Below are 27,735 nucleotides of genomic sequence, written 5' to 3'. Positions count from 1 at the left end.
TTCCGGTGTCTCCTCGGTGCACTAACCGCCGTGGCTTCAACCAGAACAAGAGGAAACATCCTTATAGAGCAGAATGGTTTATTTATAGGCTATAAAGCTCCCGTTGCCTTCCCCTCCGCCTGCCTGCGCTGTTTACTGTGACGGTGTGTTTGACCCTCAGTGGCCGTTGGAACCGAGCAGGTAGTGAACGTTACACACCAGTAAAAAAAAAGACGACAATAACACAGGAACGCGGCTCTTGAAATAGCGAAAACACGTATTTTTTGTCAATGACCGCAGCGACCGCGTACAACCGACATTTGGACTCCTTTCCTCACCTCACCTCTCCTCCCTCCTCCTCTCTCCCCTCCGCCCTCCCCGATCCTCCCTCCCTCCCTCCTCGCTGGGACTGAGAATGCCCGTGTTGTACTGACACAGTAGCGATACGGGCTGAGCAGACATGGAGGCCCGATTAACGAGAGAGGCCCGTGCTGACACATCCAGGCCCAGCTAACGGCGTGTCGGAGCGGATTTCGGAGCATCTCGGGGACGTATCACGGACACCAGTCGCTGTAAGGAGCAGAGGATTTTTAGCACAGGGAGAGGAGAAATAAAGGGAGATCCATTTCGGGTCTCTGTTGATTCAACGCAGCCGCCATTTTGTTGACAGTTAGTGTTTTTTTTAATAACCTACACAGCGCTGCATCTGTTATTCTTACACCACCGGGATATTATTCGCCGTGTTTTTTTTCTCCCTTCTTCTCTTCTCTTTCCAGTCGATTTGATTGCGCGTTGGTCTTCGAGGCGACGTTGGGAGATATTTTTTTCTCCTTTAGCTCACTTGCTAGTGCATCGTTAGCCGTCGTAGCTGAGATGTAGTAACACGAGTGCCTACGAGAATGTGACGGAGATGCAAGATTATGTACATCACTTGTCCCCGGGTTGTGTCATATTCACTCGGTTTACACAAATTGTACGAAAGCCGTAGGCGTTTGCTACTCATTTCTCGCTTGTGTACAGTGTAAGTTAAGGCAGTGCATGGACGAAATTAGCCTAAATCGTCCTCAAACAGGCTGCTGATAGATGGCTAGTTAGCTTGTGCCAGTGCCATTTGTACAAAATGTAGCACGGGCTGTCTATTATTGGACGGACGGTTAGCTGCTAGCTTGCTAGAAAATAAACAAACCTTGTGTAATGCATGGATTATAATCAGCAATAAGTGGCTTGGAAACCTCTATTTATTCCCTGCGCTGCCTGTTACTATGCGTAGTGTTATGGAAATAGATTTTTTCAGTAGGGGGGGATGCTTTACATGTTGGCACTCAGCTTCCACCTTGACAACTTTGTGTTTTGGAGCTGACAGTCAATTTTTGCAGGTGTTCGAGAGCTGTGTGCAGTGATTTCAGTGTGAGATTTGTGGCCTCTTTGAAGGTTTTTAACCGAATAGCAGCGATTGTAGATCAAATGCAGCCCACAATGTGCTCATTTTAGCTCGTCTGTGTAGCTCATGCTTTAAGAGTTGGATCCTTAAAAAGCAGCATTCCAAATCTGACTTTTTTCCTTCTTGTTTTGGTTTCGCTATTTCAGCTGTGGGAAGATTTTTTTTTTTTGGAAAAATGTGGCCACCACGTTGATACACACTGAGGCAGGACACAGAGCCAAATAATGTGAACACCGTTTCTGGACAATTCAAGAGGTGAGTGATTTGTTGATTTATTGCTCACAATAAAGTGAGGAATAGGATTGCTCCCTGGCTAATGTTTATGCACGAGTAAACGTTTCTGATTTTTTTCCCTCTTTAGTGCATGCAGTTTACCTTGCAGAGCATGCCTCTCAGGCTGGGTTTCCTTTATTATAAGACAGTTATTATGACTAAACAGTGAAATGCGGTGAAAATCTAGGGTGATCTGCTCGCACACTCATGAGTTTTTTCCCTTGAGGGGGCCACTGTTGACTGTACAGGAAACTGAAAGCAGATAACGTTATTTAGTTTGTTCAGACTACGTTTTTTTGCATAACATGCGGGGAAATTAAACTAAAATTGAATACACAAATGCTATACGCTTTATTGCAAGCTCCGTTAATGCCACTGAATGAACTTCCCTGGTTCGCTGCTGCAGATGTTTGCATGGTGCTCGTCTAACAAGACACCTGTCATTCTGTTCCGCTTTATTGCAGCCTCCCACTTTAATTCCTTTATCTCCAGGGTTTAAACATCATAGCAGTTTCTTTGTTTAAAGCCACGGCCTCTTATAATTACCTAGCAGTGCACAATTTAATGATCCAAAGCGACTGTAGTAGTAAAGGAATTTGGCTGCTTCCCCTCCCCTCAACCACTGAGCACCGACGGAGTAAAAAGCCCTGGAAATGACAGGCAGCTCTCGGGGCAGACGCCAGCCCTCATGTGAATGATGTGGGGGGGTGAGTGGGTTGGATAGTATTGCTATGGCCAAAGGGAAATCAGCAGTTATGAACAACGTGTGCAAAAGTGAGGAGGGAGTGAAAGGAGGGAGGGAGTAAGGGGAAGAAAGAAATGGGAGGGGGCGCGGGAAGTTGTTTACTACGTTCCTCCCTTCTCTGCCATTTCTTAGGTGGTTGGCCTGATATTGATTATTGATTCTTTGGTATTTGTACTATACTGGTATTACATTTATTCTCCTTTTCTGTACCCCTCTCTCTACTTTAACTCCTTGTTGTTACTGTTAAAGTAAAAGCAAACAAAAGACGAGCATGACTAATATCAGTCTTCAGAAGGAGTCGTGTTGCAATCTGACTGCGAGAATGTAATGACTGTAGTGTAGCCGCTGTGTAAATACAAAAGTGCCGCGTTGCTGAACATGAAAAGGATTTGCCGTCGTGTTAAGGCTTATCAATCAGAAATTAGAAAAGCGTTTCAACCAAGTATCAGATTTTAACCAGTTGAGCAAGTTGCCAGTAAATGACCTGGTGTAGATTGTCAGAGGTGAGAGGAATGTTTTGACTCTCTGGGAGGCTTTCCTCCAGAGTTTTGTCACAGAGTTGGGTACTACAGCGACTTATTTTTGGCATAGCTGCTGTCAGGCAACGGAAGCGGCTCACATCACTCGTGAGCGTTGAGTATAAAAGATCGAGGAGAACATTTGTCACCATGTGCGAGAAGGACACGGGGAGCGGAGTTGTTGGGGTGTGTGACGGGTGAAATGTGTTTTCAATTAAAGTGAGAACACAGCGACTTTAGTTTCTGTTGCTTGTGCTTTCCAAGTTTGCGAAATAGAGGAGGAAGAGGATGGAAAAGCTTAAAGAAAAACGGGGAAAGAGCGCCGAGATTGATGGAGTGTTAAAGAAAAGAGGGAGGTGTGATTTGAGTGTGGTATGCCTAGTGAGGGGGAGTCTGCAGTTTTGAGGCAAAATGGAGTGAGTAATTGAAGTAAACACTGAAAGGAGGGCGTGGGGGAACTACAGGCAAGACTCCAAAAACTGCGCTGTGTTTACTGTGTGGTTCAACAAAAAGAAAAAAAACCTCTACTACTGTTTTCCACAGTTATAATCCAAAACAAACATGGTGTAAGACTATGTGTCGGGCAGATTTCTTTTTTCTCTCTCTCGTTTGAGATGCTTTAGTGATGTGACGACTTGTATGACTTTCCTGAGGTTCCATTAAGTAGCTCCTTTAGTGCTCTCCACTAATGTAGGGCGAAGAGAAACCGCCGGCACGTTGACGCTCGATCACTCACTCTCAGTTGCTGCTGGCGAAGGCTGGGAAAAGCGGCCGGATCCTCTGTCTACTCCCAGAGGACCCGATGTGCTGAGGTCACAGTTCTGAATTGCCTCCAAATGACTTCACCCAGAGAAAGCACCTGCTTGGGGGCGAATCCGCATTAAATCACTCAGTGGCCACGGGGAGCTGTAGACAACTTCATTGAATTGGGCCCATCCTCTCAGGAGCACAATTAAGAAGCAAGCTGCTCTTTGCCGCTGTGCTAACGCAGGTTATGAGCAGTTTGCCACTATCACCAGCACCCGATTTCACTGCGACTAATGAGGGTACTTAAGGGATTGCTCATTCGGCTTCTTACCCTGTAACACTGGGAAGGATGCACCTGTCCTGTGGGATTAACTATTGACTCAGGACCATGTGGGATTTGTAAATCGCAGGTGGACAATTCAGAGTCCTTGTGCCTTAGATTACATTTCTCAGGTAGAAGCACCTCGGCTGTGTAAATAGGTCACAGATTGTTAGAGGCTGTGAGGACGAGCACATCATAAAAAGTCACCCAGACAGGATGAAGGACAGTCTCTAACCAAATAGATGATAAAAATTGTTGCCCTTCGTCTGCTTTCTGCTATCATTCATTGTAAGACATTTTATACTCCTCGGTTGTAGGGCACTCTTTAAAGCTGTCAATGTTTGGTTGATGTTCTGTGTTGCAGTGACTAATGTGGACTTTTTTTTCTTTCTCCCCTGCTACACTTGTCTCCACTCCTACAGTTGAAGGACGGAGAAAGAGGGCTGGACAGCCAAGGAAGGGAGAGAAGCCGCCTCAAAACAAGGAGAGCTTCACCCTCACCGTTATCCCCCTTCCCCTTTTCCCCCCTTCACCCCTATCCTGTCCCCAGACAAAAACTCTACCTGCTATCCAACAACATCCACTCCCAAATAAACTTGCAAACCCCCTAAAGTTCTGATGGATCAGAAGATTCAGGGGAGAACTGCGACTCCACCCCCTCTTCTCGCTGGTGCTCCCACAGGGGAGCGAGAGAAGGAGGGAGGGGGTGGAAAGAAGGACGAAGAGGACGAAAAGAAGAGGGACAGAGAGAAGGAGGGAGCTGCCGCTGTCACTGCTGGTGCAGGAGGTGCAGGAGGGCCAGGAGGTGCCGGCGGTGACCAGTCCCACTTTTCCATCAAAGAAAGCAGCCTGTCCGAGGGCAACGTTAAGCTGAAGATTGGCCTTCAGGCGAAACGCATGAAGAAGCCCCCTAAGATCTTGGAGAATTACGTGTGCCGGCCAGCTTTCAGAGCCACCGTGAGGCACACGAGTCGCGGAGGAGGCGGCGCTCGTGGGAACCGTGCAGCGGCTGCAGGCGATGGACAAGGCGCTCAGAACCAGAGCCCTTCACAAGCCAGGGAAAAAGAGAGGGAAAAGAGTCCCAGTGTAAACAAACCACCAGCCACATCATCTTCATCAGCCTCGTCTGCTAAGGCTCCTACACCACCCCCTCCTGCTCCTCCTCCTGCTGCCAGCACTACCACCATAACACCCTCCCAGGTCAATGGGAGTACTCCAGCAAAAAGGGTAAGAGAAAGAAGGCCTGTCAGTTTATGAATTTTGATTCTACCAAAGGTGAACATTCAGTATTTACAGCCACTATGCTTGCTAGTTTGTTTTTTTCATTCTGTATACATACTTGGGTTTGTTCACCTAAAGATATTATCAGTCAGTCATTGGTAAGGCAGCAGTCCACAACGAGGCTACCCTAGTAATTACCGTGTTATTGCACAGATAAAGAGCAGAGCATAAATTGTTCTTTAGTTTTCTTTGTGTTCCCTGTTGGCCTCTATTCTGCCTCTATTCACTGCACGCCACCCCCTCCAATCTCCCTTCATCTGTGTTGTCTATCCTCTTGTCTCTCCCTGACCATGTCCTCTCCACCCCCATCCCTGCATGACCCCTCTCTCCAACTCTCCCGCTCTGTCCCCCATCTGACCCTGATAACTGTTATTGAGTTGAGTGCCAGTTCCCCCTGGGCGAGCCTGTTAAACAACACTGAACTGACAATCTTATCAATGCACTGAAATTTGTGAAAGTGTAGAGATATACTTGCTTTTAATTCGTCTAACATACAGTCGGTGTGTCTCATACAATGTGCAATTTTGTACTTTGCATGTTTTCTTGTTGGCTGAGTTTCCTGTAGTGTTGCTTTGTCACTATGTTTATGTTTTCATTGTGACCTGTAGTGGGACAGAAGTTAAAAAAGAACCTAAAATCAAATGATTACATTTATGTTTAAGATTTCAGATTCAGAAACTTTATTTGTCCTCAGGGGACAATTAAAAAGGCACGTGGAGCGGTCAGTGCAACTATGACATAATAAGAAATAGAGGATAAATATATGTACAAATGTAGAGCAAGTAATAATAAGAATAAAAATTAAAAAGAGAGAAATAAGAAAAAAACGCAGCTTAATAACATACTAGTGCAGATATGGTGTACATGATCCCTTGAAAGTTTTCCTTCAGATTGTTGGTTGATAGTTTGTTCTTGTACCTTAATTTTGCCACTTTCTCAAAATTTTGATTAGATATCAGCATATGATTTTAGTACATTACTTTAAAAAATAAACTATTAAACTTTTGAGAAGCAAAACTCGAAACTAGAAATTAGTATATGTTTTGATTGTAAAAGTTATTAATTATGTGCCACCTGTTAGTACTTAATAATCACTCCGTTTTTTGTTTGTTTTTTTGTGCAGGGTCCACCAAAGATGGATTGCAAGTCCGATTCAAAGTCAGACACAAAAGCAGCTAGTACCACATCTGAGAGACCCCTTAACCTTCACCGGCCTCCTTCAGACAGCAAATCACATTCTTCTGGGAAGAAAACACCGACTCCACAACCCAACCCTCGGACGTCTTCGCCCTCTCCGCCACTACCTGCATCAAAAGAATCCAGCTTTGAAGGTGTTAAACCTCCTCAGTATACCTACAGCACAGAAAGTCAGAGAGACAAGGACAAAGGTGTTCAAAGCTGGGGAGCACCCACAGTCACTGAGAAATTAGCTCAACTTATAGCAACTTGCCCCCCATCAAAAAACCCTAAGCCAGCCAAACCTGCAAAAATCGATCCCACTCCTTCTCTCCAGAGCTCAGGCTTTATGGCTCCCACGGCTAAGCAGCGAGACAGAGCTATGGCCAATAGGAACACATACTCAAGAATGGTTCACCTCTCCCCACCACCCCCTGTCTCAAGACCACCTGGTCGGCCGTATGGCTCTCGGAACAAAGATAGTGTTTTAGAAAATTTACCCTCCTTGACACCATTAAGAAAGGAGGACTTGGATGGGGCTGGAAAAGCTAGTAGCAGCAGCGGTAATAACAGCATCAGCTTGAGTGGCAGCAACAGCAGCAGTCGCAGCAACAGCCCAGCATTCACCTATGGCAATAACCGCCTATCAGCCATGTCAAAGGACAGCAACAACGACAACAGCAACAGTAGCATTTCTAAGCCACAGTCGCGCCCTGCTCACTGCCTACCCCACACCACATCCTCTCCATCTTGTCCTATTTCATCCTCTTCCTCCACCTCAGCAGAGCAGAGGACTGTGAGTGCAGTAAGTCACTTGGGCTCCCCTGTTCCCTCACAAGGACACCATGCACGAGAGTCCCCTGCCTTGGCGGAGGAAAGCAGTGCAGGTGAGCAAGAGCAGAACAGAGACAGCCCCAGAGACTTAACCAAGTGCCCTCCTTCAACAGGAACAGGAAAGTCAGAGGGGAAAGACAAGGGAGCGAGTAATCAGTCACTGCGAGTTGAGAGGGCAAAGAGCTCTAGTCCAAGTAAGCGCAGCCCCAACCGGGACTGTAGCCGGCCCGGTCGGACCAGCAGTCCCTCTGAGTCTGTTAGACAGAGGGCACCTTCTCCACTAGAGCCAGATGATGATGAAAGCCCACACACACCGCTTAGAGATGATTCTCCTGATTCATCTCTAGACTCTCCCACAGAGCAGGACAGCAAGCCCCTTAAAAAACGCAGAGGGAGGAAACCCCGCTGGACCCGTGTGATGAACAAGACACAGAGTCAAAGAGCAGGCCAGGACAGTCCCTTCAACGAGAACAAAACCACTATGCCTTTATCTTCAAGCTTGGAAACGCCATCGCCACCAGGTAAGAGACCTGTTGGCAGGCCTCCCAACCCAAATAAGGTCAAACCAAATCCTGTGCCACAAAGGCCAGTGTCACAGCTCTTCACTTCCCAGACTAAGAAAAGGGGAAGGCCAAAGTCCAAAATGCCAAGGCTTGACGCCCCGGCCCCTGGGAACCCACCTAACAAGCTGGCCCCCTCAAAGGTCTTTTCATCTTTGCTGAAGTCCAAAGAAGAGCAGGACCCACCTGTTCTTCATCCAGAGGTGGACCTGAACCCCCCTAAACCTATGCCTAGAAAACGTGGACGTCCCAAGCGCCTTCCTCCTACCTTACCCCAGGAGGGTCAGCCTCCCACTTTGGCTCCAGAAGCCGGGGACATGGGAGACAAACGGTTCCGCAGCAAAGGAAATGGGCAGCTCATCATGAAAACTATTATTGGCAAAATCAATAAGATGAAAAGTGTGAAGCGGAAGCGTATTCTCAGTCAAATCCTTTTAGGTCCAAGACCAGAAGAAGCCCCTAAAGGCACCACGAGTGGGGTGGTTGGCTCTGTGGAAGCTGCAACCCAATCATTGTCCTCCCTGGCTGCTTCGTTTGGGGGAAAACTAGGGCCACAAATTAACGTCAGTAAAAAGGGCACAATATACATGGGTAAGAGGAGGGGCCGTAAGCCAAAAGCAACTTGTAATGTTACAGCTACGTCATCACCAGAACCTTTTCTGTCTCCAAACACCACTTCCCCTCTCCATCACCATCAGTCGCAGTCCCAACAACAGCACCAGCTCTCCTCTTCAGAGGTCTTTCCCTCTCCCTCACTCTCACAGTCTAGTGGGGGCCACAGTCCCATCAGTGATGCCAGCTTTGTGGAGCCAGGCTCAGTGCACTTTGCAAGTCACTCTCACTATTCTAACGCCCATCATAGCCACAACACATTCTCCTTCCCTCCCCCAACCTTTTCAGCTCCTAATCCTCGGAACACAGGGCTGGGCTCGACGTCATCTTCGTCGGCCGCAGCAGCTTCCCAGAAAAAGTCGTCTTACCGTGGATACCATCACCACCACCATTACCGACAGCACTACCATTATCATAAGCTTTCCCCTCCCAGGCCGCTCCATCCCACCTCCCCTGCTCCCCTCAGTGAGCTAAAAGAAGCCACTCCGTCACCAGTCAGTGAGTCACACAGTGAGGAGACAGTGCCCAGTGACAGTGGTATAGGAACAGACAATAACAGCACTTCTGACCGTGGTGAGAAAGCCGGTGGGGCCGGTGGCTTGGGTGCAATCGGGATGCCGCCCGGGATGGGCAGCGGATTATTAATGCCAGGGGTCATCGGTTCAGCTATGGGTCCAGGGATGGGCCTTAATTCCAGAGGCAGGCGCAGACACTCTGCTGTGCTTATGGAACATCCCTCACCCTCTCCATCACCCCACGGGACAAGGTCATCACCTGACCCCCGGAGACCTCACCCAACAGCTCCTGCCTCCTCCCTAATAGGACATAAAGAGAAGCATAAGCACAAGTGTAAACGCCGCAGTCACGGATGCCCGGGCTATGACAAGCTAAAGAGACAAAAGCGGAAACGCAAGAAGAAGTACTTGCAGCTGCGCTCACGGCGGCTTGACCCAGACTTTCTTGCAGAGCTGGATGAGATCGTTGTGAGGCTGAGTGAAATACGGATAGCTCACCGTACCACAGGACACCGGCTCAGCAGTGGAATAGGAATAGCAGCAGGATCAAGCAGAGTGCCAGGGGTGGGGAGCAGAGCCAGTGGTGGCATCGGAGGCACAGGTGGTCCCCCTCCTCATCATTATGTTCACAGAGACCTCCTGCCTACAATCTTCAGGGTTAACTTCGGCAGCTTCTACTCCCATCCTGCATACTCCTGTGACCCGTTGCACTATGTTCGTAAACCAGACATGAAGAAGAAACGGGGAAGGCCTCCCAAACTGAGGGAATCCATGTCTGAGGTTCCGTTTGTTCCTGGGCTTGGATTCCCGCTGTCTAGTGGAGGCTTCTACCACCCCTCCTACAGTGTTCCTTACTCATCTGGACCCCTGGGATTGGGCTATTACAGAGGCTATCCTCCAGCAAGCGCTCTGTATCCTCACCCACATCACCAGTCGCCCCACACAGCCCCGTCCCACCACTCTCACCACTCACCCTCCTTCCCTCCTCCTCCCCCGACGTCCTACATGCATCATCACCACCCTTCACATCTCCTGCTGAACCCCTCAAAATTTCACAAGAAAAAACATAAGCTGCTCAGACAGGAGTACCTGGGAGGAGGAAGGTCCCCTGTCCTTTACCCTCCCATGTCCTCTGAGCTTTCGTTCAACTGGCACCACAAACACAAACACAGGCACAAACACAGGGAGCGCTGTGGTGAGGAGGACAGGGAGGAAGCAGCAAGAGGAGGGTCTGCAAACCGAACTAGTGCAGGGATTTCTGACAGCGGAGCATCGGGTAAAGGAGAACGAGTTGGCGGTTTAGGAATGGCAGAGTCTTTACAACGATGCCGCTTTGGACGAGATGCCTCCAGCACCAGTTCCAGCAAGCAAGCTGCTGCCACCTCTGCCAACTCCCCTTCCTCTTCCTCATCCTCATCTGCAGAAAGGTACAAGCGCAAAGAGGGCTCCATGTCCTGTCTGGGACCTTCCAGGCTTGCGCTGGGTAGCAGCTCAAAAGGTCACCATCCAGTCGAGTCATGGTTCAGAATGGGCAGCTCAGAAGCAGACTACTCTAAACTTTCACGGAGTCAAGTGGCAGCTGGCCAGGGTTCCTTCTCAGATGGGCGGGCGGAAGACCCAGCAGGCTGCTCGGACAGCGAGGATGAGGAGCCTCTCTCTCCCACTGAGGATGTAGAAGCTCACGAATCTCCAAACCTTACAAATCTGTTTGCCTCTGCTCTCACTCGCACTTCACTGAAGGGGGGCAGGAACAGAAAGACTGATGTAGTTACAGAGAGCTCCAGCTTCTCCCATGTGGACCGACCACTGAGGAAGGACCGCTCAATGTCAGCAGAGAGGAGAGAGTTAGGTAAGTCGAATTTGGTTGAGTAAAACTGTAAAAGGATCTGTATGAATAGGCTGCCTACAGCAGAGCATGCAGTGATAAACTGATATACATAATACATAATTTATTTAAAAGAAAACCCTGAACTGTAGCAGTAGCAGCAGGGAGCTATTTGCATGTATTTGCTCTTGAGCATCCCATTCTCTGCATTGAATCTGCTTATTATTCATCTAGCTCTGTTAGTTTGTGACTTAGAAAAGCTAATCAGCACAGAAAATCTTTCGACCCAAATGAAACATGACATTGTTAAAGGTTACTGGAGTCAATTGTGCACCAAATTCATTTTCCAAAAATAGTTCTGATGCAGTTGTGTTCTGTGTCTCAGTGTGATTGGCTAATATCTGATGAGCTTTATGGCTTGGCACTGCTATGGTGAAACTGGCACAGTGTGCAATCAATTATATCCAGCACTGATTCCAGGATTGTGTATCTGGGCAGTAACCCTTTCAAACATTGCCATATGGCACGGCAAGTGGGCTCTCAAATTTTGCTTGATCTCAGCACATTGAAGCATGTGCATCTCTTGAAAATCCTTCATTGTGTGTTGAGAGATTGTGTAGTGGTTACCACTGGGACCATCCATACCTCAGTTGTGGCTAGAACAAACAAAACTGGAAAATTATCAGTTCTGTCTCTGTAGTCCTCACAGCTGTCCCCCATCTGAGAAAATAAAACACTAAGTGGAACGGGCCATTTATTTTTGTGGATAAAAGTCCCCTTGAAATTCTGAGTGACATCCCCTGTGCATACAATGTCTGACATTTGGTAGCTCTTACTAGTGGTTACCGGCTGGGCAAAAAAAAAGCATGTGTAATTACTTAAACCAGCTCCTCTGTAAGAGTGGATGGCCACAGTTGGCCACAGTTGATGCAGCATTTCTGCCAGGGCTCATCTTACTGAAGGGGTGGAGTATTTTGTTAACATTCTATATTTAGTAGACTTTTCCTTCAAAAGCCCACAATGTGAGGCCTCATCCTATCCATCAGCACCTGGGCTGGGCTAATGTTGCTGATGTAAGGCACACTGCATCAACAGTGATCTTGCTTTATTGGCGGGGCTCTGATGTGCTGTTGTGTGTCTGTGTGTGTCAGTAGTGGTAGGATTGGTGCTTGTGCGTGAGTGTTGCTTAATGTTAGTGTGCATGTCCGTGAGTAAGATGGGAGGCTGAAAGGTCACTGTTGAGGCACTGTGGCACAATTCAAAACCAAGCCAGGGTAATCCAGGATTAAAGCTCAGGACTTGGGGTCAACCAGTGGTCACAGACGGCACTGTGGAGGTAGGGGAGGCTAAGGGTGGGGAGCGTGGGGACTGCACCGGCACACAAGACAAGCAGGGAATGACAGAAGTAAATTAATTTACACGGACAGAAGAGTGTGTGCTGAGAGTGATGTGGAGAAAAAGGAGTGTAAGCAAGCCCAAGGCTAAGCTGTAGCATAATAGAGCAGGTCTGAATAGGTATGTTTGTGCAGGTTTAAAGTGGATTTTCAAGTCATCAAAAGAAAAAAATCAAGCAATTCAAACAACATGTGGGAAATGGAGCAGGGGTCAGGCAATGGTTAACAGCATGGACCACGGCGTCTAGCCAGTTAATTGGTCATCTCACTTTGATCTTTTTCTACTTAGTAACATGTGAAATGCTTGATGCCACATGATTGTGTTGTTAGACTTACACTGGTAATATAAATAGAGGAATCCGGATTTATATGTTGTTTTTAATTATTTGATCTGTTGCAGATGGCTTTTTGCATATCTTCTTCATATCTATGTGGCAACTTTTCCACCTTTGCCAAGTGGACAGAAATGTTTGCAGTGTTTGTAACTATTCTGAGTTTGTAGCATTTGTGTTTCTTACATTCAAACATTCTTAATAGGTGACAAAAAGGATGAAGGGATGATGGCGAGTCAAGTTTAGGTTGACTGAACTGAAAAAAAAACAGTGGAGCCATAAGTTTGAATGTGTGAAAGAAATGATGTCAGTGTTCTTCTGCATGAGTATGAAATGAATGAAAAGTAAGAAGGGTTTTCTGAGGTCAGGCAAGGGGAGCAAATAGGAAGAGAGTGAGAAACTTGGGATGACAAGGCACAGGAGAACAATGTTAATGAGGAAGAAGATGAGAAGCGAAAAGAGGAAAGTGTGGAAAATGAAGCAGTATCTCACAATGTCAAAGGATAAAAAGTGGGAAGGGGAGAGTGGTGGACAAGGGTGAAATATGAGTGTAAGAGTAATGGGAAAGAGGAGAGAAGTGAGGAAAAATGTACAAGAATAGAAAGTGATCTAATGGGTCAAGAGCAGAGAAGAGAATGCAGTTTTCTGAGTGTTTGAATCCTAGCTGTTCAAATTCCATGTGCTTAATGTTAAGGATTGCCAAACATATGTGCTGTGTACTCTGACGGTTTATGATGTATATGTAGCATTAATTAGCTGTTTCTTTTTACAGCGTCATCGGGAATCCAATCAAGAGGAGTTGCGCTTCCGACCAACGAAGGGCCCGAAGGATCCCTACACCACCGGCAGCAGCACCATCACCAACCCTCTCTGTTTCACTCCCACGCCTCCGTTTCCTCCTCTTGCCTCTCTTCCTCTCAGGACTGTTGCCTGGATGCCTCCCTGCCCCACCACTCCCACCGGGCACAGCCATCCAAACACAGCCTGCACCACGTCAACAAAATCCTGCGTGCCAAGAAGCTGCAGAGACAGGCTCGTACAGGAAACAACGTGGTGAAGAAGAGGGGCCCCGGACGCCCCAGGAAACACCCATTGCCCTCCCCGCCACCATCCCCGCCCCCTGTGGTCGAGCTGAATCAGACGCGGCACAGAGACAGAGGGGGAGAGCGGCTAGCAGGGGGAAGAGGGTGGGAAGGCGATACTGTGACAGATGCTATTGAGTCGGTAGTCCAGGGCCAGCGAAGGAAAGGTCAGAAGAGGAAGCAGTGGGAGAGAGATGGGGACGAGGAAGAGGAGGAGGACGAGGTGGAAGAGGAAAGGGAGGTGGAGGAGCCTGAGCAGCAATTGCCGGAAAGAGAGGAGAACCTGGGCAACCTGGTGGCAAGGTCCAGGGCTGCGACAGGAAGAAGCTGGCTTTCCCAAGATGAGCTGCAGCACTTTCACGGGTAAGCAAATTTGTAATGTGCTGCTGCATATGAGCCTCCGTTCCCGAGAGTTTCAGCTCTTGGACAGTAATGTTAGGTTGCAGTGCTGGCATGTATAGCAACATTTATTATGTCCAGTTGTCACTAGATACCAAGTCATGGTTCTAATTTTAGCTCAGTGGAGAGCAAGCCAGATGGCCACTGCTCCCCGGAGCGCCCAGGCACCGTCTCCAGGGAACAAGCTCCACCCATGCCCATAACCAGCCAACGAGAGAAGAGAGCAGCAAGACCTCCGAAGAAGAAGTTTCAGAAAGCAGGACTTTACTCTGATGTGTACAAGACTGAAGAGTGAGTACACAAAGAAGCCTTAAATAACATCTGTTATTTATTTCTGATATTAATGTTTATTTCAGAACAGCATATGCAGTTTTTCTGCACTGCTGGTGAACAGCCTTCACATTATTGTCTTCTTCCTCTGCAGTCCCCGTAGTCAGCTTCAGCAGCTAAAGAAAGAGAAGCTGGAATACATACCTGGGGAACATGAATATGGATTGTTTCCTGCACCAATACATGTTGGTGAGTTTTAAACTGGATCAGATGTCATTTGTATTGTTGAATTATTAAGCAATTATTAAAATAAATGCTTTGATTATGCAATGAATAATGGGCTACTGTTTTAAATCGCTTTAAAATTATTTTTTTTATGTTTCTGGAGTTAAATGGTCAGATTCTGTCCTTACACTGGTTTCTGAAGCTGAATAACTTCCCAAGAAAGAGAAGGCACAAAATCCAGAGAAGCTCTTTTGATTTAAGCACACATCTAATCTGGACTTGTGTAGTTTGCTCAGCAAAATTAACTAGATTATCCTGTTTCCAGGAACAAGACCCTTCCTTTTTTCTTACTACAGGCCTGTGTTTTCAGCTATGATAAGATGAAACACAGATTTTTTTCATCATCAAGTTTCATCAGGCTTATATACGTGCACCATCTGACTATAACTCTTATTTTATGTCTTACTCCCTTTTTGCCTGATGTTTATTTTCTCTCCCCACATTTCCTTGCTTTGTTCTTTTCAGGGAAGTACCTGAGACAGAAGCTCATTGATTTCCAGTTGCCTTACGACATCTTATGGTTGTGGAAACACGATCAGGTGATCAATCTTCTTTAGCAGAAGCATTTTTCGGGGTCTTCCATGCTCAGAGTGAAAGACTCATGAGTAATTAAATAAGCTAGAAAGCCAAGTTTGGACTCATAAATATTTTTTTGTGTTTCAGCTTTACAAGAGGCCCGATGTCCCACTTTATAAAAAGATCAGATCAAGTGAGTAGCTGGCTTTATTCCAGTCATCCTGATCAATTTATGTGCGACCACTTCCCTGTTAATCCATAAGACACGGATATTTGCTTCATTGGTTACCTTGGTAACTTTGAATGATGTTGTCAGTTTAATGCGTTGTTTGCAAAACAGGAATTAAATATATCTGGTCACACTTTGTCACTGTCAGAAACTGCAGAACGTTAATCCCCTGTTTATGTGTCACAGATGTCTATGTGGATGTTAAGCCTCTCTCTGGTTATGAAACAACTACATGCAACTGCAGACCACCCGAGGGCTCGACTGAGAAAGGCTGCCTGGATGATTGCCTGAACAGGTAAAGACACGTAACGGCATATAATGGTGACTTTTATTAGGTTTCACATGCGGGTATATAATGGTTTTTAGTTGTTATTATAATAATGACAGTATTGGCTTGTTTATAGATTTAATAAATATGACTAGAGTAGTGAACCAAAGAAAGCGCTCTACTGAAATTGTACCTGCTGTTAAAACAATTGATTTGTCGTGGTAAAAAGAAATCTGTACATTATCCCTAGATTAACTAAATCAGACACAGTACACTCTACATTTACAGCACAGTAAATCATTTTACCATTTTAACTATTTTATACTGAAATAACAACAAACTCTGAGCCAATCAGAATGCACCGGTCCGTGTATGGTTTCTGAAAATGGAACTTTATCAACTCGTGATCTCAGAACAAGAACTAATGATGAAAATAACGTGGACAAGCCAGCCATGTCGGTTGCTGAGCTGTGATATGCAGAGTGCTGTCAGCTTTTTGGCCGGATGTTTTAACAGATTAGAGCCACTGCCACACCAACAGGGTGTCATTTAGTTTGGTACCAGCTCCAACAAACCTTCAGTAACCTTCAACATTAAACAATTTAGACTTAGCAATCTTAATTAGATTGAGATAAAATCTTTAAAAGCATCAGAGTGTTTATTGGTAGTGGATTAATCCAACTGATAGTAACACCGGCAGTTGTCTGACCAGTGAGAATTTGGTTTGATGGAAGCACACCGACCAGCCAACCTGCAGACTACATCCCTAGAATAAACTTCAAACATAATGTCAAGAAAAAAATAGCAGTATTTACCTCAATCTACGTTTTTTTTCAATTCCATAGAATGAGCTTTGCTGAGTGCTCTCCCAGCACCTGTCCATGTGGCGACCAGTGCGACAACCAGCACATCCAGAGACACGAGTGGGTCCAGTGTCTGGAGCGATTCCGTGCTGAGGGCAAAGGTTGGGGCATCCGCACCAAGGAGTCCCTCCGCTCTGGACAGTTCATCATTGAGTACCTGGGAGAAGTAGTCAGCGAGCAGGAGTTCAGGTGAGACAGTCAATCAGCTCACTTACTGCACGGTAAATGTTGTCGGATGATTGAGGTTTTCTGCATGTTTTGCTTCCTTTGTTTGTTTTTTTTTCAGATTTTGATTTTTATTAATCTAGGAAACTATTAAAAAGCTCTTTTAATCTTCCACTGCTTAATATCTATTATATTTTAGGAGCCGAATGATGGAGCAGTACTTCTCCCACAGTGGCCACTACTGTCTGAACTTGGATAGCGGCATGGTGATTGACAGCTACCGAATGGGCAATGAGGCACGCTTCATAAACCACAGCTGTGAACCCAACTGTGAGATGCAGAAGTGGTGGGTGTCATGGCAGCTTTAAACCAGTTCCCTACTAATGCCCTTGTGGTGCTTTTGGGTTCTTACCAAGAAACAGATTTGGCTAGGTACTGAGCATGAGCAGTTGCCACAAGTTGTTATGGATGGATAATTGAGCCAGTCCTGGCATGGACCACATTTGTTACGAGTGTGAAGACAAATAAAGAAGACTGCTTTCATTCTCAGTATGTAGCTGCTGTAGTTCAAATTATTATATTTTGCCACATTAGCGCGGCTCGATATTGTTGGATGGATTGAGTCTCAGAGGTTATTAATGCATGTTGTTAAACAAGCAATATTGCTGGATGTGAGAGAGGAGTGTCGTAGAAGCTGATTGGAAAGTGTTCCAGCTTGATAATTCGGTATTTGGTTTTCTGAATGCTTCCGTCACTTAAGGTTAATGATCTGGAAAATAGACCAGCCCATTACCTAAATAGTTTGACTCAATTGCTATCTGTTTGGGCCTGATGATTCGAGTAAACTGAGTAATTTCTTATTCCCTCTGTAAGAGATAAGCTGGCTATAGTGAAAGAATCAGAAAGATATGCAGAATGCAAATAGATACAGACGAGGCCAGCCAGGTCACTTAGATTCCTGCTGCAGCTATTGTCAGTCCTCACTCATGTTGTCACAAACCTTGTTAGACTCCCTTGCTAAAAAATGACTATATTTTTAAATGTTTATGAAGTTGTGGGGAGTTATTGCAGCCCTACAGTTAAACCTGTCGAACATAAGACACGTCTAAGTAGTCACGGTGAATGCTTGTCAGTTTTTGTTGCCCTAGTTTACGTAGCCTACATGATAGCCCTCAAAGGGACACGTGCAGCAGGTGCGCTTAACTGTAAATGAGAAGGCTCTACCTTGAAACCCCAGCCTTATTAATGTGGTTGTGTGGTGGTAATCTGATGAGATCACCTCACTCCTTTTCTGCCAGTGTTCAGAGACCTAAATGGCTTAAAGTCCTTGCACCCTGCCAAAACAATTCACTTGTTTCCTAAGGGGTTGTTCTCACAGCATGACTAAATCCACAGCAATTGGAGCCCCAACTGAGCTGACTTCCCCGTGCCCGACTTTTCTAAGTGAAACCTGCTTAGATTATCTTCAGTTGTTACAGTAAATCTTCAAAACCCACTTTTAAGCTCTCACAGGATTCAATTAAGGACAGCTAATGATCTCACAGAGTTGACTATCCTACTGTATCCTCTGCCCTCCGACATAGACGGCCTCATAATCTAGGGCACTGTGCATGCAATGTGGTGTGGCTGGACTGAAATAAAAGACTCCACCAGGATGGAGGATTTTCAGCACAAAGCCTGACGAGTCATCCGTCTTGTCACAGAAGAGAGATTACATGCAGCCGTGCCTTAGATACAGCTGTAGTGCTTAAAGACAATGCGCTGAACCAGCTTTTTACCCCTATAGAAGGAATAAATTATCAAGTGGCTGGCAAACAGAATAGTGTGCTTTATTCTTAGAAGAACGACAAAAAGCTGGAGCGCCGCTTTATTTGGAGGGGAGGAAAATAGGGATTACAACATGTTGAGCATTTGCCACATTTTCCCTTTTTGTCCCCGTTTTAGAATACATTTAATGCCATTATCTTTTTATAACTTCAAAATTCAAACTTTAACTCTGAAATGAAGTCAGATAAACTTGCCTTGAGGTAGAGGGATACTTCAGATCTGTTTTTGATGTAGGACTTTAAATCTCTAACCCAGAATTGAACCCGTGGAAAAATGTTAAACTATAAGACAGCACTAGTCTTAATATTTTTCTCTCTGCTGGTCATTGTCAAGATGTCTGATTTACAACCACAAACCAGGACTTGAAAGGCCTGATTTTCCTGTAATTTTGATCAGACCTGAAATAGCATGCCTGCATAATAAGTCCAACCTGTAAGGAGGAGCAGTTCTATTTTGGCAACAGTTCTGTCAGAAAGACTGCTACTACACTGAGCTTTTATCCTGAAATTTTATCATATCAAAACTGCGGAACTTATTCATTTCACTTCTGTTTTGCAGGTCAGTAAATGGCGTGTACAGAATTGGTCTCTTTGCTCTCAAGGAAATCAGCAGCGGCACTGAGCTCACCTACGACTACAACTTCCACTCCTTCAATACAGAAGAGCAGGTAAAGGACCGATGACTAATTTGACCACTGATTATTGTGTCAATCAGCTGCATCTCCATGTACAGCTGTACCAATCAGAACCTGTAGCAGCTGGAGAACTAGTTCATGTGCTGCTACGACGACATCACCACGGCTGCAGTACAGAACAGTGATGCCATAAAGTCCCCCAGCATCAGATATCCAACTACCTTTGCCAGCTGAAATCTAAAAACAACGGTGTGAGACTCATAGGAGAGGCTGCTGAGTCCCATTGAGGACCACCAGAGCAGCATCCTTGCAGCTTATTTTGAAAAGTGAATACAGCATGATAGATAAGGATTAATCAGTCCCTCCAGGATTTTTTTTCACATATACTGTACTATATGCTCATTTCTTTTTATGGCGCTTTTATTTTCACTACAGCAAGTGTGTAAGTGTGGCTCAGAGAGCTGCCGGGGCATCATTGGAGGGAAGAGTCAGCGAATTAATGGCTTGCCTGGGAAAACAGGAGGGACACGGCGGCTGGGTCGACTCAAGGAGAAGAGGAAGTCCAAACACCAGCTCAAGAAACGAGTGAGTGATTTATGTACATAGAAGCGGCAAAACTTTGTGTTGTCAGTTCTGTTACATCTGGATGTCCTTTAATAGCAGAAGAAGGGGAGCCCTTAATAATTTGTTGTAAAGGCTTTATGTTGACATCTTAGCATCTAGTTTTAAGCTGTGATTTCTTTCAGTGAAAGCTGTGATCTAAGAAACGTGTCTGGTTCGGTTTTCCTAAATATTTGCTGCAATGTCTATGTAGGCCACAAATGTCTCACAGGTACTTTTTGTGGGCCACGAAGCTTCTAAAAAAAGTAACTCAGAACACCTTAAAGGTTATTTTTTTAAAATAGGGCTCAGTCTTATCGCCTAAACACTGTACTGTGGTATATTATGTTTTAGTTAAAGGCTTTCAATGTAAATCACAGTTTAAAGCTTAAGAGTTTAAAAAAATGCTTTATATGGGAAGAAGTGTTTCCTGTTGAGATCAGAATGTGCTTTAATTCAACCTTCTTCACCTTCAGGAGGAAGAGTCGAGTGACAGCAACAAGTTTTATCCTCATCTAATGAAGCCCATGTCCAACAGAGAGAGGTAAACACACACACACTGACACACAAGAAACAGTCTGAGCAGTTAATGAAGCGTGTCTGATACACATAATTACAATTCCTCTCAACCTTCTGCAAATGAAGCCAGTGAAATCCCTCACTCATATGTTCTCTGAAGCAACTGATTATACGGAAAATCTTCTATAACACTGAAACAAGCACAGTTTTATGCACTTTTTTGCAAGCAGTTTTTGCTCTCCTGCCTTGAAAGAATAGCATATTGGCATATCAAACGATAGGTGTTCGTTAATGTTACCCCTGCTGTCGTTTCTCCCTAAATCGCCAGAAACTTTGTGCTGAAGCATCGAGTGTTTCTCCTGAGGAACTGGGAGAAGATGAGGGAGAAACAGGAGTTGCTGAAGAGAGAAGGTGAAAGAGAAAGAGACGCCAGCAGCCTCTCGATATATACACGCTGGGGAGGAGTTATCCGTGACGACGGCAACATCAAGTCAGGTGAGCGATCAAACCTGAAGATGTAAAGAAAAAGTAGAATAGAAAGAGAAATCACGACAACAAAAGTGTGAAAAACTGTTATGGGGGCTGTAGTTTGGATGTATTGTGATAAACTTAAACCAGAAAAATACTGAAGGGTACTATTGAATCTGAGTGTAATGTATTTTCCCGAGTAAAGCTGTTTAAAAGCCTCATCCGTAACACTCATCCCGTCTCCAGATGTGTTCCTGACGCAGTTCTCAGCTCTGCAGACGTCGCGGTCGGTTCGCACACGGAGACTCGCTGCCGCTGAGGAAAACACGGAAGTCACACGCACTGCTCGCCTCGCACACATCTTTAAGGAGATTTGTGACATGATCACCAGCTACAAGGGTCAGTGTCCATGTTGAAAAATGGTCTAATCAGGCCTTTAAACCACACTAGTCAGTGTGTTTATACTTAAATCTGCCATTCAGAGCGATAAGACTCCGTGATTGAAAAATGATGACAGAAATGTTACTCTTTTGTTTTTCCTCAGACTCAGCCGGCCAGACTCTTGCTGCTCCGCTGGTCAACCTCCCATCCAGAAAGAGGTGAGATTGTAAACCGGTCCATTCATAATGTTTTGCTGTTTTCCAGACAGCAGCTTTACTTTATCTGGTCTATCAGCGTACAGCACCCACATAGTGTAACAGTTTTATCTTTCGCCACACATTTGAGCCGTGACAGCCTGCGAGTTGATTCTTTTCCAGTATTGATAGTAATCAGTTGGTGTCAAAACAATAACAGCTCATTATTTTCTTTTAACTACATGCTGGTAATTCTGTCATAATCAGGGATTTGTTGTCCTTGCAGAGTTTTTGATACAACATTGATTTTGCTGTCATAACATGAAATATTTTGTTTTTACTGCGGCCAAACCGGCTTTGAAGGGACTAATCCAGCTGTCTTTGTGTGCCACCAGGAACAGCCAGTACTATGAGAAGGTGTCTGACCCTCTGGACCTGAGCACCATCGAGAAGCAAATCCTCACCGGCCATTACAAGACGGTGGAAGCATTTGACACCGACATGCTCAAAGTGTTTCGCAATGCTGAGGTAGGCAAATGTCCCATCAGTTGCTGCCATTAATGATCCCTCCTCATTAACGAGGAGAAATGAAGCAACTCAGGAACTAAATTAGGAACTAAAAGTCTCTTTTGTGCTTTCTTGTTTGCATTTCATTTTTACGTTAGTGAAGGTAGTTCAGTGAGTATCAGCAGCTAACAGTAGCGACTGAAATGCAGCTTTTTACACAAGGGAACGGCAACAATACAGAGTCATGTTGTCTTTGGTGTCTGTCATTGTGTTCCTCTGGTATTTGACTTGAAAGCAACAACACACTTGTCGGTTATCACTTATCTCTGTGTTTATGGTTATTTATTGCTGCTTTAAAAAGTCGTGTATCATCACATCACACCTATCCTGGCCTCCCTCCACTGGCTCCCTGCTTTTTTTAGAATTGATTTTAAGATTTAACTGATCACTTTTAAAGCTCGCCAGGTTCTCGCCCTAAGCTACATTCATGATCTGTTGACCCCGTATGAGCCTGCTGGCAGACTTACATCCTCAGGCGGATCCTTTCTGGTCCTTCCAAAGTCGATTCTTAAATCTAAAGGTGACCGAGCGTTCTCCATCAGGACCTCGACTTTGGAACGACCTGCCTGAGGAAATAAGACCTGCAGAGTCAGTAACTTCTTTTAAATCACTTCTTAAAACCCACTTTTATGGACTTGCTTTTATGTGAGGTTTACTTTTAGCTTTAATTAGCTGCAGTGTTTTATTCTATATTCTGTCCTGTTTGTTTTAGATGTTCTCTCTTGTTTTATTTTACTTTTAGCTGCCTGTTTCTTTAGTGTGATGTCGTCTCTCTAATTCTTTAATTCTGTGTTTTTTTTGCTTTTAATTTTAACCTACAATCTTGTTCTTTAATTTTCAAACTGGCAAATTCCCTTATTTGAGTTGCGTGCTAATCTAGCTAATTATTCATTTGATTTATTGTCATTTTTACTGTTTATTTTTAGTTGTCTGCTCTGACTTGTCTCCTATCGCTTGTTTGATTGTTTCTGTCTACATATTTTCACCGTCAAAGCACTTTATGGATGCTGTTCTTAAGGGTGCTATATAAATAAAGTTATTAATATTATTATGTAAATATTAACAAATACTTTAATTTCAACTCAGTTCTCACATTTACTTCCTGTCTCTGATTCTCTCATTCACTTTGTAGCTCAAACACGTGCTGCTTCCTCACTCACCTTTTCCACATTGAGCTCTTTAAAAACTTCCAAATGCTGATAATCTGCTTTTCTAAAATTAATATAAATGGCATCGGCTACTTCCTTATTTTGTGTTTGAGTAATAATAGGACTTGCAGGCATCATCTTGACAGTTACTGAACCTTTACAAAGTGCTATCCCCGGAGTAGAGACACCTTTAGAGCTGGAAATATTGTACAGGAACTACGTTTAGTTCCTGGTTCCTCTGGTCAAAATGCAGATTTCGCTTCAGAATCACTCAAATGGTTCTTATTTCCAGGGAAAAGTTCCTGCAGAGTAACCGCCTATTAGCTTAGCGCTGAAGCATGAACCCACTGCCAAAAGAGGCACATCTGTTATTGAATTAATCTGTGCAAACATCAATTTTTTTTAGTCAGATGGCTCATTGTCTAAAATTTGAAAAATATTTAATTGCAAACTAGATGCTTAATCAGTGGTATAGATCTGCTGGTTTGTTTATGTCAGCAATCATTAGAAACTCAAAGACGGTGATTGCACGAAGGCTAAAGCTGCTGCAGCATCCAGTCTTCATCACGTAATGACACTGATAAGAGGAACACTTGTGAGTCTCTTGAGTGTAATCCCAGATTCTCAGAGCTCAATCAATATCAAAAAGCCTAATCAAAATCAGCATTGCAGCCGTTACTCTGCAGCTTCAACACATTCTTACTCCCACTCAGCCGTTGCTTTTCATTCTTCCTGTCTGGCGCACAAACACCTCTCAAATGAGATATAACTTCACGCCCGCCGATCCTCTGCGCGCACGTTTCAGGCCCTTTTGATTTACATCTGTATGGCTTAGCAGTTTAAACAAGTGCCACTTGAAAACTCTCAGGGTAGCTTACTCTCCCAGTCAGAGAAGTTTGAAGTGGACGTATAAATTAGGATCGCCCTTTTGCCCCAAGGCTCTTTTTGGCAAACCGAGGAAAAACGTGAGAGGAATGTGGATTATTGTTAAATTGAGGGCTGTGGGGTGTGGCCTTCTGTGTGAGTTCTTGGCAGCTGCAAAGACAGTTTTGAATGCGTCTTTCTGTGTCAATGACCTTTGTCCTGCAGGAAATTGCCCGTAGACCTGCAGGCAGATCAGCTGAAAGTCTTGGCTGAGTGACTGAATGATGAGCGTGTAATTCTAGGGTCAAATGTGCGCCCTCCTGCCTGCTGTATGATTTATATCATCTCTTTACGCTGTTTGTGAGGTCTTCTTGTCCTTGTGCTGTGAGTCAGACTAAGCGGATTTCTTGTAAATGTGTTATTCTCCACCACAAAATAAAGCAGCTGCATTTACGGCCGTCCCGTTTTCCCACCAGAAATATTACGGCAGGAAGTCGTCGGTGGGCAGGGACGTGTGTCGGCTGAGGAAGGCTTACTACAGCGCTCGGCATGAAGCTGCAGTCCAGATTGATGAGATCGTGGGCGAGACAGCCAGCGAGGCCGACAGCTCAGACTCGCTGGAGCGCGACCACGGCCACCACCACCACGGAGGAGGAGGGCCGGGGTCCCACGACAAGGACGACGACGTCATCCGTTGCATCTGTGGAATGTACAAGGACGAAGGCCTGATGATTCAGTGTGAAAAGTGCATGGTAAGGAAGTCACGGTAGCTGGGGAATAAAAGCCGGTGAGCGTCTGTGCTCTGACTGGCCTAGAAAAGAAATGTGATTCCTGCCATTTCCTGCCTTCTCACTGGCTGATGTGTTACACCTGTTGTAGTGAGAACATATCTCCTGAGAGTTCACCATTCTGAGGAGTACTTTGTCAAGGAGAGTTCACAGACGGTCCTTTGTGTATATTGTCTGTTATTTTTAGACAAAGATAACAAATATTGATGGATCTTAAGTTCAGAAACGAGCTCGGCTGTGAATCACCAGCACTGAGGAGAGTCTTCTGGTGGAGTGCCGACCCTTTTGAGTCACCACCAGCTGGGCAGTGACTGATGTCAACGATCCATTTTTACTCTGTGTGTTTGTGTCATTCAGCCAGTGTTTTTGTTGTTGCAGGTGTGGCAGCACTTTGACTGCATGCGGCTGGAGACTGAGGTGGAGCACTACCTGTGTGAGCAGTGTGACCCTCGGCCTATAGACCGGGTACGTCTGTGCTGTCAGAACAGCCGTGAATGCTCAATGTATTAATGCCTCTTTCTATGCCAGATTTGCCTCCAGTCTCACTTCTGTGTGTTGTTGTCACTGCAGGAGGTTCCCATGATACCCCAGCCTAGCTACGCCCAGGCTGGCTCTATCTACTATATCTGTCTCCTGAGAGATGACCTGCTGCTACACCAAGGTAACGAAACAATACAAACCAGCAACCATGAGCTCGTACATGCTCGGGAAGGTCCAGTTTCTGTACTTATAGAGCAGTTTTAAAGCCCTGGAGTGTTTTGTCTTTGCCACCCTCTGCTGTTTAAACTGAACACTTTGATTCAGAGAGTGGTTATCGATGAGACACTTGTGATCCAACCACACCCATAAGAGATGCTGGGAGAGTTTAGAAGTGAATTATTAAAAAAGACATTCTAAACTCCCAATAGGATAATAATAGTAATAATCTGAGTAGTCAGAAGTGAAACAGGCTTGAAGCTTTCAATCACTTTGGACAGAAACGTTGTCAATCTGGTTTTGAGGTATTCGTTAAGCTACATTTTAAGCAATCTTTTAAATATTATTTTAAAGGGTCTTGCTCTAAATTTGATCCCATTTTGACCAGTGTGAGCCAGGTTCTAGTTATGGGCTGTTTCTGGTTCAGTGTCTGATTTTTCATGGGCTAGAGAGCACCAATAGAATCATTTCATAATGCTTCTAGATACGCCTGAACGTTGTTTATATTACTGAAGCTCCCACTAGTTTATCCTGCACTTTTGTTAAGGATTACATCACAGAGAGACAGTTTTCTCGGACCACTGCTAATCTTGTTTTCCTGCCGTTCAACACTTTAATATTTCCAGTCAGCACTTATAAACCCTGATGCAAATCATCATTTGTGGACACAGCTCTGCATGCAGCTGTTTGTAGCAGCGTTTATGAGTGACAGGTGGCAGTATTAAAACGTCAAATGGCAGCGAACAAAGTCTCATCGACTTTCCACACATCACGGCTGTGACTACACGTCTGTATCAAAGCAAAGTTTTTCTTCTGCTTTGGATTAGGCATACTAGCTCAGTTTTATTTTCAGTTTTAGTTGTTCATTAGAAGATAAGATAAGATCTCCTTTGTCAGTTATTATCCCCCGCCTCCATGAAGTGGAAAAGGGGGATATAGGTTTGGCCTCCGTCCGTCCGTCCGTCCGTCCGAGATGAAGGGGACAGCTTTTCTCGGAAACTATTACAGCTAGGATTACGAAATTTAGTGTGTAGCTTCACACCATGGACACCTTGATCAAGTTCGAAAATGAGACCTGTGCGATAATATTTAACAGAGTTATGGCCCTTGATCACTATTTTGGATATAGACTCATAGACATCACATGTGGCGGTGGATATTGATGACCATGTCGTCTTGTTTTGCCAGAGTACGACAAACAATAGACAAAGGTTAATGGAAAATACACAATTACACAGAGGTTAGCAGAAAAATAGAAATAACAAAGAATGCAGAGTACAAAATGTAAGTTATTAAAAGTGTTTGTAGTGTCACAGTGTCACATATTTTAGGTGTGTCAAGAAAAATTAAGAATTAAATTAAAATAAGATACCAGAAGTACAAGATGGTTGTGGCTGTTAAAACAGCTCTCAGGCCTTGAATTTCCCTGATGGAGAAGGGTAACAGACGAGAAGTTGTTTAAAACTAAAAGTTTAGTGAAAAACAGTCGTCCACTTTGTGTATCTCACTGTTGAAGTGAATCGCACAAAACTATATTAGCAATTAACTCTGAACACTTTGACTTGCCGAACTTTAATCCTCTGCAGAATTTCAAACTGAGGTGTTATATTCTACCTGTCAGGTGATTTAACCGTCATGGAGTCAATCTCTTGTGAAATGTACCATTGCTGACATGTAACCTGTGTGTGCTGTGTGCAGGTGACTGTGTGTATCTGATGAGAGACAGCCGACGCACACCTGAAGGCCAGCCTGTCAGACAGTCTTATCGTCTCTTGTCTCACATCAACCGAGACAAACTTGACATCTTCCGAATTGAGAAACTGTGGAAGAATGAAAAGTAAGTTCATCACATGTACTGCTGTAAAGTGCTGTAGATGCCTGCCAGTGAGAGTAAAGTTACATGTGGATGAACTGTGTTTTAAAGCAGCTTCTTACAGGTTGTTCTCATCGGTTTAATTTGACGTCCTTTCATGTATTCCCTTAAACTCTAAAGGGGTGAGCGGTTTGCCTTTGGCCACCACTATTTCCGTCCTCACGAGACGCATCACTCTCCATCGCGGCGTTTCTACCAGAACGAGCTCTTCCGCATGCCGCTCTATGAGATCATCCCCCTGGAGGCAGTGGTGGGAACCTGCTGTGTCCTCGATCTCTACACGTACTGCAAGGGTGAGAAAAAGGAAAAAAAAAACCTCACACATGCTGGTTTGAGCTACCGAAGCATCTTGGGTTTTTTTGACCTTTTTGGATGAGTAATTCTTTCAGCAACAACCGCTGAGTTTCCACCCCGAGGTGTGAATGTGTGTAAATATAAATAAGAAGCAGCACAGTGCCAGTAAGAGAAGATTAATGTTGCTGTTATGGCCATGCTTTGACCGACTTACACCAAAACATGCATGTTCTATCGTGGCTTCATTGCCG

General features: G+C 44.9%; 1 protein-coding gene across 3 annotated transcripts in view; it reads left to right on the top strand.

Moving 5' to 3' along the window:
* The first annotated feature begins 380 nt into the window (after positions 1-380).
* The window catches only part of ash1l (ash1 (absent, small, or homeotic)-like (Drosophila)), a 32,974-nt gene continuing 5,619 nt past the window's right edge, over positions 381-27,735 (top strand). For 2 of the 3 annotated variants that reach the window (XM_022200113.2, XM_022200112.2), the window contains exons 1-24: positions 381-551; positions 1,567-1,675; positions 4,448-5,252; positions 6,430-10,852; positions 13,327-13,999; positions 14,153-14,326; positions 14,460-14,554; positions 15,056-15,129; positions 15,254-15,299; positions 15,522-15,630; positions 16,449-16,655; positions 16,831-16,977; positions 19,017-19,125; positions 19,528-19,677; positions 20,169-20,236; positions 20,540-20,706; positions 20,926-21,078; positions 21,224-21,278; positions 21,650-21,782; positions 24,310-24,585; positions 25,000-25,086; positions 25,192-25,282; positions 27,016-27,154; positions 27,311-27,483. In XM_022200113.2, the coding sequence (XP_022055805.2) occupies positions 4,644-5,252; positions 6,430-10,852; positions 13,327-13,999; positions 14,153-14,326; positions 14,460-14,554; positions 15,056-15,129; positions 15,254-15,299; positions 15,522-15,630; positions 16,449-16,655; positions 16,831-16,977; positions 19,017-19,125; positions 19,528-19,677; positions 20,169-20,236; positions 20,540-20,706; positions 20,926-21,078; positions 21,224-21,278; positions 21,650-21,782; positions 24,310-24,585; positions 25,000-25,086; positions 25,192-25,282; positions 27,016-27,154; positions 27,311-27,483 (8,158 nt within the window). In that variant the 5' untranslated portion in view covers positions 381-551; positions 1,567-1,675; positions 4,448-4,643. Of the gene's footprint in view, positions 649-1,566; positions 1,676-4,447; positions 5,253-6,429; positions 10,853-13,326; positions 14,000-14,152; positions 14,327-14,459; positions 14,555-15,055; positions 15,130-15,253; positions 15,300-15,521; positions 15,631-16,448; positions 16,656-16,830; positions 16,978-19,016; positions 19,126-19,527; positions 19,678-20,168; positions 20,237-20,539; positions 20,707-20,925; positions 21,079-21,223; positions 21,279-21,649; positions 21,783-24,309; positions 24,586-24,999; positions 25,087-25,191; positions 25,283-27,015; positions 27,155-27,310; positions 27,484-27,735 lie in introns of all 3 variants that reach the window. The other variant, XM_051955090.1, reaches the window with a different exon arrangement.

This window comes from Acanthochromis polyacanthus, chromosome 11 (genome assembly GCF_021347895.1).
Source record: "Acanthochromis polyacanthus isolate Apoly-LR-REF ecotype Palm Island chromosome 11, KAUST_Apoly_ChrSc, whole genome shotgun sequence".
Taxonomy (NCBI): domain Eukaryota; kingdom Metazoa; phylum Chordata; class Actinopteri; family Pomacentridae; genus Acanthochromis; species Acanthochromis polyacanthus.
The sequence above is the reverse complement of the archived record's forward strand: the minus strand, read 5'-3'. Positions and strand labels throughout refer to the sequence as shown.